Source organism: Salmo trutta, chromosome 15, assembly GCF_901001165.1.
Source record: "Salmo trutta chromosome 15, fSalTru1.1, whole genome shotgun sequence".
Taxonomy (NCBI): domain Eukaryota; kingdom Metazoa; phylum Chordata; class Actinopteri; order Salmoniformes; family Salmonidae; genus Salmo; species Salmo trutta.
In genome coordinates this window covers 59,629,845-59,644,678 of record NC_042971.1, presented here as the reverse complement: position 1 = coordinate 59,644,678, position 14,834 = coordinate 59,629,845, and the positions used below count along the sequence as shown (strand labels likewise).

At 43.5% G+C, this 14,834-nt stretch overlaps 1 protein-coding gene across 2 annotated transcripts in view; it reads left to right on the top strand.

Annotated features, from left to right (window-relative positions):
* znf532 (zinc finger protein 532) overlaps window positions 1–13,819 on the top strand; it is a 38,794-nt gene extending 24,975 nt beyond the window's left edge. For both annotated transcript variants that reach the window (XM_029692382.1, XM_029692383.1), the window contains 10 exons: window positions 40–269; window positions 511–674; window positions 1,108–1,436; window positions 3,671–3,852; window positions 6,218–6,394; window positions 8,142–8,304; window positions 8,558–8,821; window positions 10,811–10,923; window positions 11,146–11,287; window positions 11,760–13,819. In XM_029692382.1, coding sequence (XP_029548242.1) covers window positions 40–269; window positions 511–674; window positions 1,108–1,436; window positions 3,671–3,852; window positions 6,218–6,394; window positions 8,142–8,304; window positions 8,558–8,821; window positions 10,811–10,923; window positions 11,146–11,287; window positions 11,760–12,269 — 2,274 coding nt within the window. In that variant the 3' untranslated portion in view covers window positions 12,270–13,819. The remainder of the gene's footprint in view (window positions 1–39; window positions 270–510; window positions 675–1,107; window positions 1,437–3,670; window positions 3,853–6,217; window positions 6,395–8,141; window positions 8,305–8,557; window positions 8,822–10,810; window positions 10,924–11,145; window positions 11,288–11,759) is intronic.
* Window positions 13,820–14,834: the final 1,015 nt, after the last annotated feature.

Here is a 14,834-nt window from a genome sequence, read left to right as displayed (position 1 = left end):
TCATTCAGTAACTTCTTGAATGTCTGTTCGTTTCACCAGGTGCTGTCCAGCTCCAAGCCCCAGGGGCAGCAGCCGGTGAAGCAAGCCCTGCTGGCTGCCCAGGCCCAGAAGAAGGGTGTCTCTAGAGTCCAGGTGTTAGCCAGCTCCCAGAGTTCTGTAGTGGAGGCCTTCAATAAGGTCCTGAGCAGCATCAACCCCGTCCCAGTCTACGTCCCCAACCTCAGCCCCCCCTCGGCCGCCTGTATCTCCCTACCCTCCCGCGGCTATAGGTAAAATGCTAGCTAGCTATATAGCATTTTAATTGTTTCTTCCTAATTTTTTTTTATACAGTGTCCTTGGGCTTCTTGAAATGCAGTGTATATAATATACATGTTTGTATTAATGTATATTCATTTATATTATTATTTACAGGTGCCTGGAGTGCGGTGACTCGTTTGGGCTTCTTGAAATGCAGTGTATATAATATACATGTTTGTATTAATGTATATTCATTTATATTATTATTTACAGGTGCCTGGAGTGCGGTGACTCGTTTGCCCTAGAGAGAAGCCTGAGCCAGCATTACGACCGTCGCAGCGTCCGCATCGAGGTCACCTGCAACCACTGTGTCAAGAACCTGGTCTTCTACAACAAGTGCAGTCTGCTCTCCCACGCCCGGGGACACAAGGACAAAGGTGACTTTTCTTCATACATGAAATGCCTAAAGCATTCACTGCCATTGATACTCTGCAATGCTTCTAAATTGAGACTAATAAAAACCTCCTCTTGTCCTTTCCTTTTGTCTCCTCTCCTTTTGTCTCCTCTTGTCTTCTCTCCTCTCCCTTTGTCTCCTCTCCTTTTGTCTTATCACCTCGTCTTTTCTTCTCTCCTCTCATCTCCTCTTGTCTTCTCTCCTCTCCCTTTGTCTCCTCTCCTTTTGTCTTATCACCTCTTCTTCTCTTCTCTCCTCTCATCTCCTCTTGTCTTCTCTCCTCTCCCTTTGTCTCCTCTCCTTTTGTCTTATCACCTCTTCTTCTCTTCTCTCCTCTCATCTCCTCTTGTCTTCTCTCCTCTCCCTTTGTCTCCTCTCCTTTTGTCTTATCACCTCTTCTTCTCTTCTCCTCAAAGGGGTGGTTATGCAGTGTTCCCACCTCATCCTCAAGCCCATCCCTACAGACCAGATGATCACTACATCACCTCCGCTATCCTCCACCACCACCACTGGATCTACCTACAGCTCCACCGGCCACTGCCTAGGGAAGGGTGCTGGTACTCAGGCCCAGGCAGCGGTGATCTGTGCCCCCTCCAACGCTCCTCCGGTTGCTGCCATGCCCCTGGATGAGGATGTGTCCCGGCTCTGCAGAACCAGTCTGAAGTGTTTAGAGTGCAGTGAGATGTTCCTGGATGAGAACTCTCTAGCAATGCACTATCAGCAGGCGCCAGAGTCCAGCGGACAGGTGTGTATGTGTGGTTACTGTGTGTATGTCTATAAGCGGGTGTTGTGTGAGTGTTTTCTTACTCTTTTTTAAAACTTCCCTTGTCTATTTTGTATTTCTGTGAGTCACACCCACTGTGTCACCACTTCTAATCAACACTCCCTTTTACACTCCAAACCTCTTGTACTTTTCGTTTTGATTAATATATAATAAATAAAATTTAAAAAAAAAAATATATATATACACTGCTCAGAAAAATAAAGGGAACACTTAAACAACACAATGTAACTCCAAGTCAATCACACTTCTGTGAAATCAAACTGTCCTCTTAGGAAGCAACACTGATTGATAATAAATTTCACATGCCGTTGTGCAAATGGAATAGACAACAGGTGGAAATTATAGGCAATTAGCAAGACATCCCCAATAAAGGAGTGGTTCTGCAGGTGGGGACCACAGACCACTTCTCAGTTCCTATGCTTCCTGGCTGATGTTTTGGTCACTTTTGAATGCTGGCGGTGCTTTCACTCTAGTGGTAGCATGAGACGGAGTCTACAACCCACACAAGTGGCTCAGGTAGTGCAGCTCATCCAGGATGGCACATAAATGCGAGCTGTGGCAAGAAGGTTTGCTGTGTCTGTCAGCGTAGTGTCCAGAGCATGGAGGCGCTACCAGGAGACAGGCCAGTACATCAGGAGACGTGGAGGAGGCCGTAGGAGGGCAACAACCCAGCAGCAGGACCGCTACCTCCACCTTTGTGCAAGGAGGAGCAGGAGAAGCACTGCCAGAGCCCTGCAAAATGACCTCCAGCAGGCCACAAATGTGCATGTGTCTGCTCAAACGGTCAGAAACAGACTCCATGAGGGTGGTATGAGGGCCCAACGTCCACAGGTGGGGGTTGTGCTTACAGCCCAACACCGTGCAAGACGTTTGGCATTTGCCAGCGAACACCAAGATTGGCAAATTCGCCACTGGCGCCCTGTGCTCTTCACAGATGAAAGCAGGTTCACACAGCACATGTGACAGACGTGACAGAGTTTGGAGACGCCGTGGAGAACGTTCTGCTGCCTGCAACATCCTCCAGCATGACCGGTTTGGCGGTGGGTCAGTCATGGTGTGGGGTGGCATTTCTTTGGGGGGCCGCACAGCCCTCCATGTGCTCGCCAGAGGTAGCCTGACTGCCATTAGGTACCGAGATGAGATCCTCAGACCCCTTGTGAGACCATATGCTGGTGCAGTTGGCCCTGGGTTCCTCCTAATGCAAGACAATGCTAGACCTTATGTGGCTGGAGTGTGTCAGCAGTTTCTGCAAGAGGAAGGCATTGATGCTATGGACTGGCCCGCCCGTTCCCCAGACCTGAATCCAATTGAGCACATCTGGGACATCATGTCTCGCTCCATCCACCAACGCCACGTTGCACCACAGACTGTCCAGGAGTTGGCGGATGCTTTAGTCCAGGTCTGGGAGGAGATCCCTCAGGAGACCATCCGCCACCTCATCAGGAGCATGCCCAGGCGTTGTAGGGAGGTCATACAGGCACGTGGAGGCCGCACACACTACTGAGCCTCATTTTGACTTGTTTTAAGGACATTACATCAAAGTTGGATCAGCCTGTAGTGTGGTTTTCCACTTTAATTTTGAGTGTGACTCCAAATCCAGACCTCCATGGGTTGATAAATTGGATTTCCATCGATTATTTTTGTGTGATTTTGTTGTCAGCACATTCAACTATGTAAAGAAAAAAGTATTTAATAAGATTATTTCTTTCATTCAGATCTAGGATGTGTTGTTTAAGTGTTCCCTTTATTTTTTGGAGCAGGATATAATAAAAAAAAACAATACATATATATTAAAGCTGGAATCCTTTATGGTAAATTAACAACATCCATCTGTGATATTACAACAAAGAAGTTACTGTAAACAAAGAATGCTGTTTTCCCCCCTCTGACATCACTGCACGCCTCGACAGAAGAGCTTAATATGTACTGCCTTGTTTTCACCATGCTGCACGACGCTCAACAACAATAACAACTGTGGTGGGGCGGCCAGTGGCGCTGTTTCCCTGTACTGCAGATGCCATCTTTAATGGCATTGTTTTTTCATCATATGATCCCTTTATAGCCCCAGCTAATGATGTAAATTGTCAAATGTTTTGTTAATTTAACTCCATATTGCACCAACTCTGAAAGATTGTGTTCCTCCTAGAGAATTATAATACTGTTTTGTGTATTTTTGTCTCTGTTTACGTCTGTAGAAAACCTGCACCATCTGCCAAATGCTACTACCTAACGTGTGCAGCTTTGCGTCGCACCAACGGATCCACCAGCACAAGTCTCCCTACATCTGCCCTGAGTGTGGGGCTATCTGCCGCTCAATCCACTTCCAGTCCCATGTTACCAGGAACTGTCTGCACTACACCCGCAGGGTGGGCTACCGGTCAGTCTGACATTACTTCCTGCCTGAACAGGAAACACTTCTGTATAGCTTGTTACCATGGTTCCTCTTCTTCTCTACAGATTTTCTTTAGAACCAGTCAGATGACTTTTGTTTGAAAGGTCCACTCACTCAGGTAGACGTAGCGATATGACGTCATACAGAAGGGCGACTTTCTTCCTACAGAAATCAACAGCAACGAAATGATAAGCTGCCAAGACCGCCAACATCGGCTCTTCCCAATATGGAGGGTGCACACTTGGAAGAGGCAATACTGTAGTTGTTTGATAATGTCACCTTTTTAAGTCTCCACACTGAAATTTGATTTATTTCACCTATCAAGTTGCCCCTTGCTAATCACAGTAATTACAATGACAGTTGATTTGTAACTTGCCTTGAGTATCAAAATCATCCAAAGTGTTGAGTTGAAAGGTCCTGTTTATTTTTGTTTTGTATATACAGTGAACACCATAATTCATTGGACAGTGACCATTTTTTTGTTATTTTTGTTCTGTACTCTAGCACTTTGAGTTTGAAAGGATACAATGACAATGAGGGTGAAGTGCAAACTGTCAGCTTTAATTTGAGGGTATTCTCATACACATCGGATGAACCGTTTAGAAATGACAGCACCTTTTGTACATTTTAAGGTACTACAAGTATTTGTTGAATTGGCTTCACAGATGTGTGTCGTTAGGCAGGTGTATTCATTTGTGTCGTTAGTGAATGCAGGAAAGCTGTTGATGAATAGTATTGATTCTAGACTTTGCTATTGCCTTTGGAGGTTGTTGTTGGGGTGTGACAACATGAGAAAGACAGCAGTGTCGATGCAACTGAAGCTCGCTGTCATAAGGCTCAGAAATGAAAATCAATCAATCAGGAACATTGCAAAAACCCTGGGCAAATCAACAGTTTGGTTCATCATTAACAAGAAAAAAACAACCGGTGAACTCAATTATGTCAAAAGACCCGGTAGACTGAGGAAGACCACTGTTGTGGATGACTGGAGAATACTCTCTATGGTGAAGAAAACCCCCCTGACAACAGCCCAACAGATCAAAAACACTCTCCTGGATGCAGGTGTAGATGTGTCAAAGTCTACCATGCATAGAAGACTACACCAGCAGGACTACAGAGGACACACTACAAGATGCAAACCACTGATAAGCCTGAAGAACAGAAAGGCGAGATTACAGTTTGTTAAGAAGCACCTAAAAGAGCCCCAAGAGTTCTGGAAAAAAGTATTGTGGACAGATGAGACAAAGATTAACATGTACCAGAGCGAGTGATGGAAAGAGGAAAGTGTGGAAAAAAAGACATGCCAATGATCCAAAGCATACCACCTCATCTGTGAAACATGGTGGAGGGGGTGTTATGGCTTGGGCCTGTATGGCTGCCAGTGGAGCAGGCTCACTTGTCTTCATCGATAATGTGACTGTAGACAGAAGTGGAACAATGAATTCTGAAGTCTACAGAAATATTTTATCTGCTCAGATAAAACCAAATGCCTCCAAACTCATTGGACAGCACTTCATCATGCAACAAGGCAATGACCCTAAACATACTGCTAGAGCAACGAAGGGGTTTTTGATGGCCAAAAAGTGGAAAATCCTTGACTGGCTGAGTCAATCACCGGATCTGAATCCAATTGAACATGCATTTTACATGCTGAAGAGGAGACTGAAGGCAATAAGTCCCCGAAACAAGCAGGAACTGGAGATGGCTGCAGTACAGGCCTGGCAGAGCATCACCAGGGAAGATACCCAGCGTCTGGTGATGTCGATGCATCGCAGACTGAAGATGGCTGCAGTACAGGCCTGGCAGAGCATCACCAGGGAAGATACCCAGCGTCTGGTGATGACGATGCATCGCAGACTGAAGATGGCTGCAGTACAGGCCTGGCAGAGCATTACCAGGGAAGATACCCAGCGTCTGGTGATGTCGATGCATCGCAGACTGAAGATGGCTGCAGTACAGGCCTGGCAGAGCATCACCAGGGAAGATACCCAGCGTCTGGTGATGTCGATGCATCGCAGACTTCAAGCAGTCATTGCATGCAAAGGATATGCGACCAAATATTAACAATGGTTACTTTATTCTACATTATGTTAAACTGTCCAATGTTTTTTGATGCCCAAAAATGGGGGGGGGACTATGTACAAAAGCTTATATAATTCCTAAACGGTTCATCCGATATGTATGAAAATACCCTCAAATTAAAGCTGACAGTCTGCACTTCACCCTCATTGTCATTGTATCCTTTCAAACTCAAAGTACAGAACCAAAATAACAAAAAAATTGTTACTGTCCAATGAATTATGGTGCTCACTGTATGTATGTTTTTTTTCTTTCTCCCCTGTCTCTCCAGCTGTGTGCACTGTAGCGTCATCTACTCTGACATGGCTGCTCTGAAGACACACATCCAGAGCTCTCACTGTGAGATCTTCTACAAGTGTCCCATCTGCCCCATGGCCTTCAAGTCTGCTCCTGGCACACACTCACACGCACGCACACAGCACCCTGGGGTCAAGATAGGAGAGCCCAAGTAAGTCTCTTCAGATTCTCACAACCCGTTATTCATGTGATCTAGTATACGTCAACTTCTTTTATCTAAACTTAATATTATCCTACAAAGTTTTCATTCTATGTTGAAGACCTTTGTCTTCTATTTAATACAATATACGATCTTATTGTTCTATTCTGCTGTATGCTGTTCTATCACTGAAGGGAAAGGTGATCTTATTGTTCTATTCTGCTGTATGCTGTTCTATCACTGAAGGGAAAGGTGATCTTATTGTTCTATTCTGCTGTATGCTGTTCTATCACTGAAGGGAAAGGTGATCTTATTGTTCTATTCTGCTGTATGCTGTTCTATCACTGAAGGGAAAGGTGATCTTATTGTTCTATTCTGCTGTATGCTGTTCTATCACTGAAGGGAAAGGTGATCTTATTGTTCTATTCTGCTGTATGCTGTTCTATCACTGAAGGGAAAGGTGATCTTATTGTTCTATTCTGCTGTATGCTGTTCTATCACTGAAGGGAAAGGTGATCTTATTGTTCTATTCTGCTGTATGCTGTTCTATCACTGAAGGGAAAGGTGATCTTATTGTTCTATTCTGCTGTATGCTGTTCTATCACTGAAGGGAAAGGTGATCTTATTGTTCTATTTCTGCTGTATGCTGTTCTATCACTGAAGGGAAAGGTGATCTTATTGTTCTATTCTGCTGTATGCTGTTCTATCACTGAAGGGAAAGGTGATCTTATTGTTCTATTTCTGCTGTATGCTGTTCTATCACTGAAGGGAAAGGTGATCTTATTGTTCTATTCTGCTGTATGCTGTTCTATCACTGAAGGGAAAGGTGATCTTATTGTTCTATTCTGCTGTATGCTGTTCTATCACTGAAGGGAAAGGTGATCTTATTGTTCTATTCTGCTGTATGCTGTTCTATCACTGAAGGGAAAGGTGATCTTATTGTTCTATTCTGCTGTATGCTGTTCTATCACTGAAGGGAAAGGTGATCTTATTGTTCTATTCTGCTGTATGCTGTTCTATCACTGAAGGGAAAGGTGACACCAACATCCTCAGTTGTTTACCACAAATTTAAAATTAAATCTGCTTTAATGAGGGAAAGTTATCCGATATCCATGTCCAAATCATGCTCCTGTCAGAACCGTCTTCATTTTCAATGTTGAATGGGTTTGCGTTTAATGTTATTAGACACAGTAGCTTTAACTGAGTGTTTTCCAGCACCCTGACCTTTTCCTAACACCGTCAACACACTCTAATGAACACACACACACACACTGATGACTGAACCTGTTCAGGAGCAGGTGGCAGGTGGCCTCTCAGACACAGACAGACAGACAGACAGACAGACAGACAGACAGACAGACAGACAGACAGACAGACAGACAGACAGACAGACAGACAGACAGACAGACAGACAGACAGACAGACAGACAGACAGACAGACAGACAGACAGACAGACAGACAGACAGACAGTGTGCTGCCAGGTTCTGTGATCCACCTTTTGAACTGACGGATTGTTTTGAAATAAATCATTAACTCCTATTATGGACATTAACATTATTAAGTGTATTCATGGACATGAATAGGTACTGTTATCATATACAACACATTAGTACAGTTTAAACAAATAATTGTTATTAGATAACATTGATTTTATTCCTTTTCTGTATACAGGATTTAATGAAACTCATTCATTTTATCAAGCAACATGTCTCTCAAAGTGGAAAATGTTGTTAAAATGTTCTTTGTGTTGTCTTCCAGGTTGATCTACAAGTGTTCCATGTGTGATACAGTGTTCACCCAGCAGACACTGCTTCAGTCACACTTCGATCAACACATAGCCAACCAGAAGGTGTCTGTCTTCAAATGCCCAGACTGCTCCATGCACTACGCCCAGAAACAGCTCATGTTGGACCACATCAAGGTACTGTAAGAAGGGGGAAAATATCTTCTTCTCTTGTGCTCAAAGTGGAAAAACAAGTTATATAACTTATAAAAACTTATATTTTTCAAAATATTATTCAAAATCTACTACAATGTAATGACAAGCACTTGAAATATATTTGTGTATAATCCTAATCAGCAATTGATAATTATAAATCATTGTCCTTGTGCAGTCTGTATGAACAGTTAATATGCCTGTTAGTGAACCAGAGCTGTTTGTCATCCCTGTGTAGACGATGCATGGTACCTTAAAGACCATTGAGGGTCCCCCCAACCTGGGTATCAACCTGCCCCTCAGTTCCAGCCCCAACACCAACAACAACGGTCTGGACAGGGTGGACAAGAATGCCCCGTCTACACCCCTGAAAAAGGCCCAGATCACCCCTACCTCAGCCCCCCAGAAGCCACCCGCCCCTGGCTGGACATGTGGAGACTGTGACCGTCTCTTCATCCAGAGAGAGGTGTTCGTAGCCCACGTCAGGCAGGAGCATGGCAAGGTACAGTATAGTCCTAGTTTGAATCCCAAATCAACCCCTAGCCAATACCCCGTAGTACGTGTGTACAGTTGAAGTCGGAAGTTTACATACACCTTAGCCAAATACATTTATACTCAGTTTTTCACAATTCCTGACATTTAATCCTAGTAAACATTCCCTGTCTTAGGTCAGTTAGGATCACCACTTTATTTTAAGAATGTGAAATGTCAGAATAATATTAGAGAGAGTGATTTATTTCAGCTTTTATTTCTTTCATCACATTCCCAATGGGTAAGAAGTTTACATACACTCAATTAGTATTTGGTAGCATTGCCTTTAAATTGTTTAACTTGGGTCAAACGTTTTGGGTAACCTTCCACAAGCTTCACACAATAAGTTGGGTGAATTTTGGCCCATTCCTCCTGACAGAGCTGGTGTAACTGAGTCAGGTTTGTAGGCCTCCTTGCTCGCACACGCTTTTTCAGTTCTGCCCACAAATTTGCTATAGGATTGAGGTCAGGGCTTTGTGACGGCCACTCCAATACCTTGACTTTGTTGTCCTTAAGCCATTTTGCTACAACTTTGGAAGTATGCTTGGGGGTCATTGTCCATTTGGAAGACCCATTTGCGACCAAGCTTTAACTTCCTGACTGATGTCTTGAGATGTTGCTTCAATATATCCACATAATTTTCCTCCTCATGATGCCATCTATTTTGTGAAGTACACCAGTCCCTCCTGCAGCAAAGCACCCCCACAACATGATGCTGCCACCGCCATGCTTCGCGGTTGGGATGGTGTTCTTCGGCTTGCAAGCATCCCCCTTTTTCCTCCAAACATAACGATGGTCATTATGGCCAAACAGTTCTATTTTTGTTTCATCAGAGCAGAGGACATTTCTCCAAGAAGTACGATCTTTGTCCCCATGTGCAGTTGCAAACCGTAGTCTGGCTTTTTTAAGGCGGTTTTGGAGTAGTGGCTTCTTCCTTGCTGAGTGGCCTTTCAGGTTATGTCAATATAGGACTCGTTTTACTGTGGATATAGATACTTTTGTACCTGTTTCCTCCAGCATCTGCTGTTCTGGGATTGATTTGCACTTTTCGCACAAAAGTACATTCATCTCTAGAAGACAGAACGCATCTCCTTCCTGAGCGGTATGACGGCTGCGTGGTCCCATGGTGTTTATACTTGCGTACTATTGTTTGTACAGATGAACGTGGTGCCTTCAGGAGTTTGGAAATTGCTCCCAAGGATGAACCAGACTTGTGGAGGTCTACAATTGTTTTTCTGAGGTCTTGGCTGATTACTTTTGATTTTCCCATGATGTCAAGCAAAGAGGCACTGAGTTTGAAGGTAGGCCTTGAAATACATCCACAGGTACACCTCCAATTGACTCAAATGATGTCAATTAGCCTATCAGAAGCTTCTAAAGCCATGACATCATTTTCTGGAATTTTCCAAGCTGTTTAAAGGCACAGTCAACTTAGTGTATGTAAACTTCTGACCCACTGGAATTGTGATACAGTGAATTAATCTGTCTGTGAAATAATCTGTAAACCATTTTTGGAAAAATTACTTTTCATGCACAAAGTAGATGTCCTAACCAACTTGCCAAAACTAGGTTTGTTAACAAGAAATTTGTGGAGTGGTTGAAAAACGAGTTTTAATGACTCCAACTTAAGTATATGTAAACTTCCGACTTCAACTGTAGATCTGAGAAGATTGGAAAGGTTGAAAAAAATATATATATATTTATTTAGTATTATTATTTATTATTATTTTTTTTTACCTTTATTTAACTAGGCAAGTAGGTTAAGAACAAATGATTATTTACAATGCCGGCCTGCGCCGCCCTATGGGACTCCAATCATGGCCGGTTGTGATACGGCCTGGAATGGAACCAGGGTCTGTAGTGACAGAGCCTCAGACGGCTGTGCCACTCTAGAGGCCCGTGGTGACCGTAATGAAACCAGAACTGTTCAGGTCTATTTATTCTCCCACTATGAATGCAGCAACTGAAGAAGCACCCGTGTCGACAGTGTGACAAGTCATTCAGCTCCTCCCACAGCTTGTGTCGACACAACAGGATCAAACACAAGGGGCTACGTAAGGTCTACTCCTGTCCGTGAGTAATGCTGGATTGGATCACATTTTTTTGGGGGGGGGGGGTTGTGGCAATTGCTACTAGAATATATGAGTTTAACCTACATGCGGATGCACAACTATTCAGTCTACACAGATTAAATAGGGCAACAAATTCCTGTGATGACATGTCAGCATTTAATATGTCAAATGTGTATGGCCTCTTCTTTAAGAACTCTCTCTCTCTGTTTGTATGACTCCACAGTCACTGTCCAGACCCCAACCGTACGTTCACTAAGCGTGTGATGCTGGACAAACACATCCAGCTGATGCATGGTGGCATTAAAGATGCTGAGGGGAAGATGGCGCCAGACCCAGCTCACACAGAGGACAGCCCTCCTGACAAGGTACAGTAACTGACCAATCACCTGCACCCACCCTCCTGACAAGGTACAGTAACTGACCAATCAGCTGCACCCGCCCTCCTGACAAGGTACAGTAACTGACCAATCACCTGCACCCGCCCTCCTGACAAGGTACAGTAACTGACCAATCAGCTGCACCCGCCCTCCTGACAAGGTACAGTAACTGACCAATCAGCTGCACCCACTGATCCATAGTTTGTGCTGTTCCTTTCCCTGATACTGTGACCAGGATTCAAAGAAACGCAGATTAACTGCTTGCGCACTGCCATTGATTTTTAAAGGTGATTTGTGCTTGAGCTAACATCTGCGGCGTTTAAAACAAACGTGATCTCTGTCAACATGAGGGAATTTGCCTCTAAAAATCACGGCAATGCAAAGATTGTTTATCTGTGTTGGATTGAATGGCAACCTGTACATGCAGCAACCCTCATGTCCCTATTTCGCCCCCCTGCAGGCCCTCAGCCCCAAGAGGAAGCAGCAGGATGACGAGGGGCCTCCCGGTCCTCGGTCCAGGGGCTCCACACCCACCCAGCCCCTAAAGAAGCTCAAGGTTAACGTGTTCAAGGTCCACAAGTGTGCCGTGTGCAGCTTCACCACCGAGGACCTCGTCACCTTCCACGACCACATTCCGCAGCACAAGTCTGACGGCTCCTCCTTCCAGTGTAGAGAGTGTGGTCTGTGCTACACTTCTCCCCGCTCCCTGGCCCGACATCTTTTCATTATCCACAAGCAGAAGGAGCCGCGGGAGCTGGCCAGGCGTAATGGAACCGTTGCAGCCGATGAGAACCAGAGAGAGAACCAGTTGGGTTCCGGCTCGGGGGACGGCCTGGACGACGGGACGCCTGAGACCAAATGTAAAGTGTGTGACAAGATGTTTGAGACAGAGGGGAGTTTGAACACACACATGAGGACACATGGCATGGCCTTTATCAGGTCTAAGAGATTGAACGCAACAGAGAAATAGAGATGGAGCAGCCTAGTCGGGACACTATTGTTGAAGCATAGTGGCACCAGAATGTTGTCTCTGACCAAATTTGCCTCAGAATGTTGCGTTGTAAATGCTAGAGTACGATTAAGACATTCTCCATTGACTCGTCTACCCACATATATTAAATATACAGTATATACACAATATATATATACACATTTCTAATGTGTTTTAAAATATGTAATATATTTAAAGTAAATGTATGTGTATTTAAATCAATCTATGAGAACATTTTGTACACTTTACGATATAGATGTTTCTATGGATGTTGGATAGATCTTTTGTAGGAAAATGTTTATTTTGAAAAGGTTTCAATTGTTGTCTTCTCACTAGTATGGGAAAGTGTTAAGGACTGTATAAATGTTTGTTATGGGAGATGAATTCTCAACTATTGGCAGTGTTACGTTTTATAACTGCTGCTAATGTCCATGGAATGTCTGAAGAAATTAGCCTGGTCCCAGATCTGTTTGTGCTGTCCTGTCAACTCCTATGGTTATTGCCTATGCAGTACAAACCAATCTGGGGTCAGCTAATAAAGAAACACTTTATCTCTGCATGACTTTGTCATCCTCACAGGGTTTGGGTCAATTCTGTTTCAATTCTGTCAATTCAGTCAGTTCTAGAATTGACTCAATTGACCGAAATAGAATGGATTTGACCCTAACTCTGCTCGTATTGTCAGGACAATCAGTCCAGACTCCAGACCAGACCACACGAGAGTAGCCTGTCTATTTCACGCCTCTATTCCGTCAGTCTATGGGCCAATTCGTTCTGTTCTTTGTTTAAAGAAACCGGAGACATTTTATTTCAGAATGTCTCGGAATGTTTGTCTTTTCAATTTCCTTATTCTCTGGCAGCTCAGTTTTGATATTAATTGAGTTATGATGATAGCAACGTGTCTTTCTTTGCATGTACACACAGATACAGTATATAGCCTTCTGCCTTTCAATTGACCATACTGTATATCAGCCTTTTCATTTGGCCAAATTAACAAGATTACACTGGCTAATAGTTATGATTCTGGATTTCTTGAGCACCAAGTGTACCATTTGGAAGATTGTAGGGTGCCAATGTATTTCTCTGATCATAGTTCAGAGTGTAAATGAACCAATAAAATAGAAAAAACTTGCCTTCGCATTTAACAATGTCAATGTGAATGTGAGACTGGAATTGAAACCCATTTCCTCATTTCAGTGTCTTTACATTTCAAGATGTGTTTTACATTTGAAAAGAGAAAATTAATTGTACTAGAAAACAATCACGATACTGTACATTTTTTTTATTTCCATGTTTTTTTGTTGTTGTCATGTATGTATTTCATAAAAGGACACATTGTTTTTGGAAGTAACTTTTTTATACTCTGAAAATGAAATATGAATCTATTTGTGTAGAGCTCAACGTGCATGAGAGAAGCTGTCAATGGTTCTTATTTGTTTCTTAGAATGTGTCTTGCTGCTTGTTCGCTAGAGATGTCGGATGTTTGTGTAGAAGCAGTTCTTGATGTCAATAATAAATTCTGAACTCTGCCCCTGATGTCTACTGCACATGATCAGGCATCAGCCCCTCCTTGGGAAATACTCTCTCTACTGCCATCTAATCTCAATGCTGAGATAATACACTATATGATACAGTGATGAGCTTTCTTCCACCATATAGTCTTTTACCCATCAAGTCTGTTCCAGTCAGTGCAGATGAAGGGGAGGAGAGGAAGGATGTTTAAGTAATTAGAACAGCCGACTGAGTCTTCTCTTCCCTGCTACACTCTCTCCTTTCTCTTTCCTGCTACAGACTGTCTCTCCTTTCTCTTTCCTGCTACACTCTCTCCTTTCTCTTTCCTGCTACACTCTCTCCTTTCTCTTCCCTGCTACACTCTCTCCTTTCTCTTTCCTGCTACACTCTCTCCTTTCTCTTCCCTGCTACACTCTCTCCTTTCTCTTTCCTGCTACACTCTCCTTTCTCTTCCCTGCTACACTCTCCTTTCTCTTCCCTGCTACACTCTCTCCATTCTCTTTCCTGCTACACTCTCTCCTTTCTCTTCCCTGCTACACTCTCTCCTTTCTCTTCCCTGCTACACTCTCTCCATTCTCTTTCCTGCTACACTCTCTTCTTTCTCTTTCCTGCTACAGACTCTCCCTTCTCTTCCCTGCTATGGTCTCTTTCTCTCCTCTCTCTTTGCTTCAAGGCTGTATGGTGTACGTTAATCCCATCCAAGGGTGTCATTAGGACACACAGTGATACATGTGTTGACGTCAAGCAAGCAGTTTACAGACTTCTTAACTGCCAATTACATCCATGTTATGAGTCACATTTGACCTTCAACACACATGATGAACTAATTTCCTGTCCAAAATGCGTAATTGGTCTTCATGGGATTTGAATTTCAATTAGATTGGATTAGATTTACAATTTAGTGACACCGTAACATTTGAATTCAAGCCTGTATGTCCTCACTAATCAGTCAATATTATGAGAGAAGATCGTTATTGCTTCGTGAATAAACGTTTGAATGAATGATAATTGTGATGAAAGAACCGTTACATG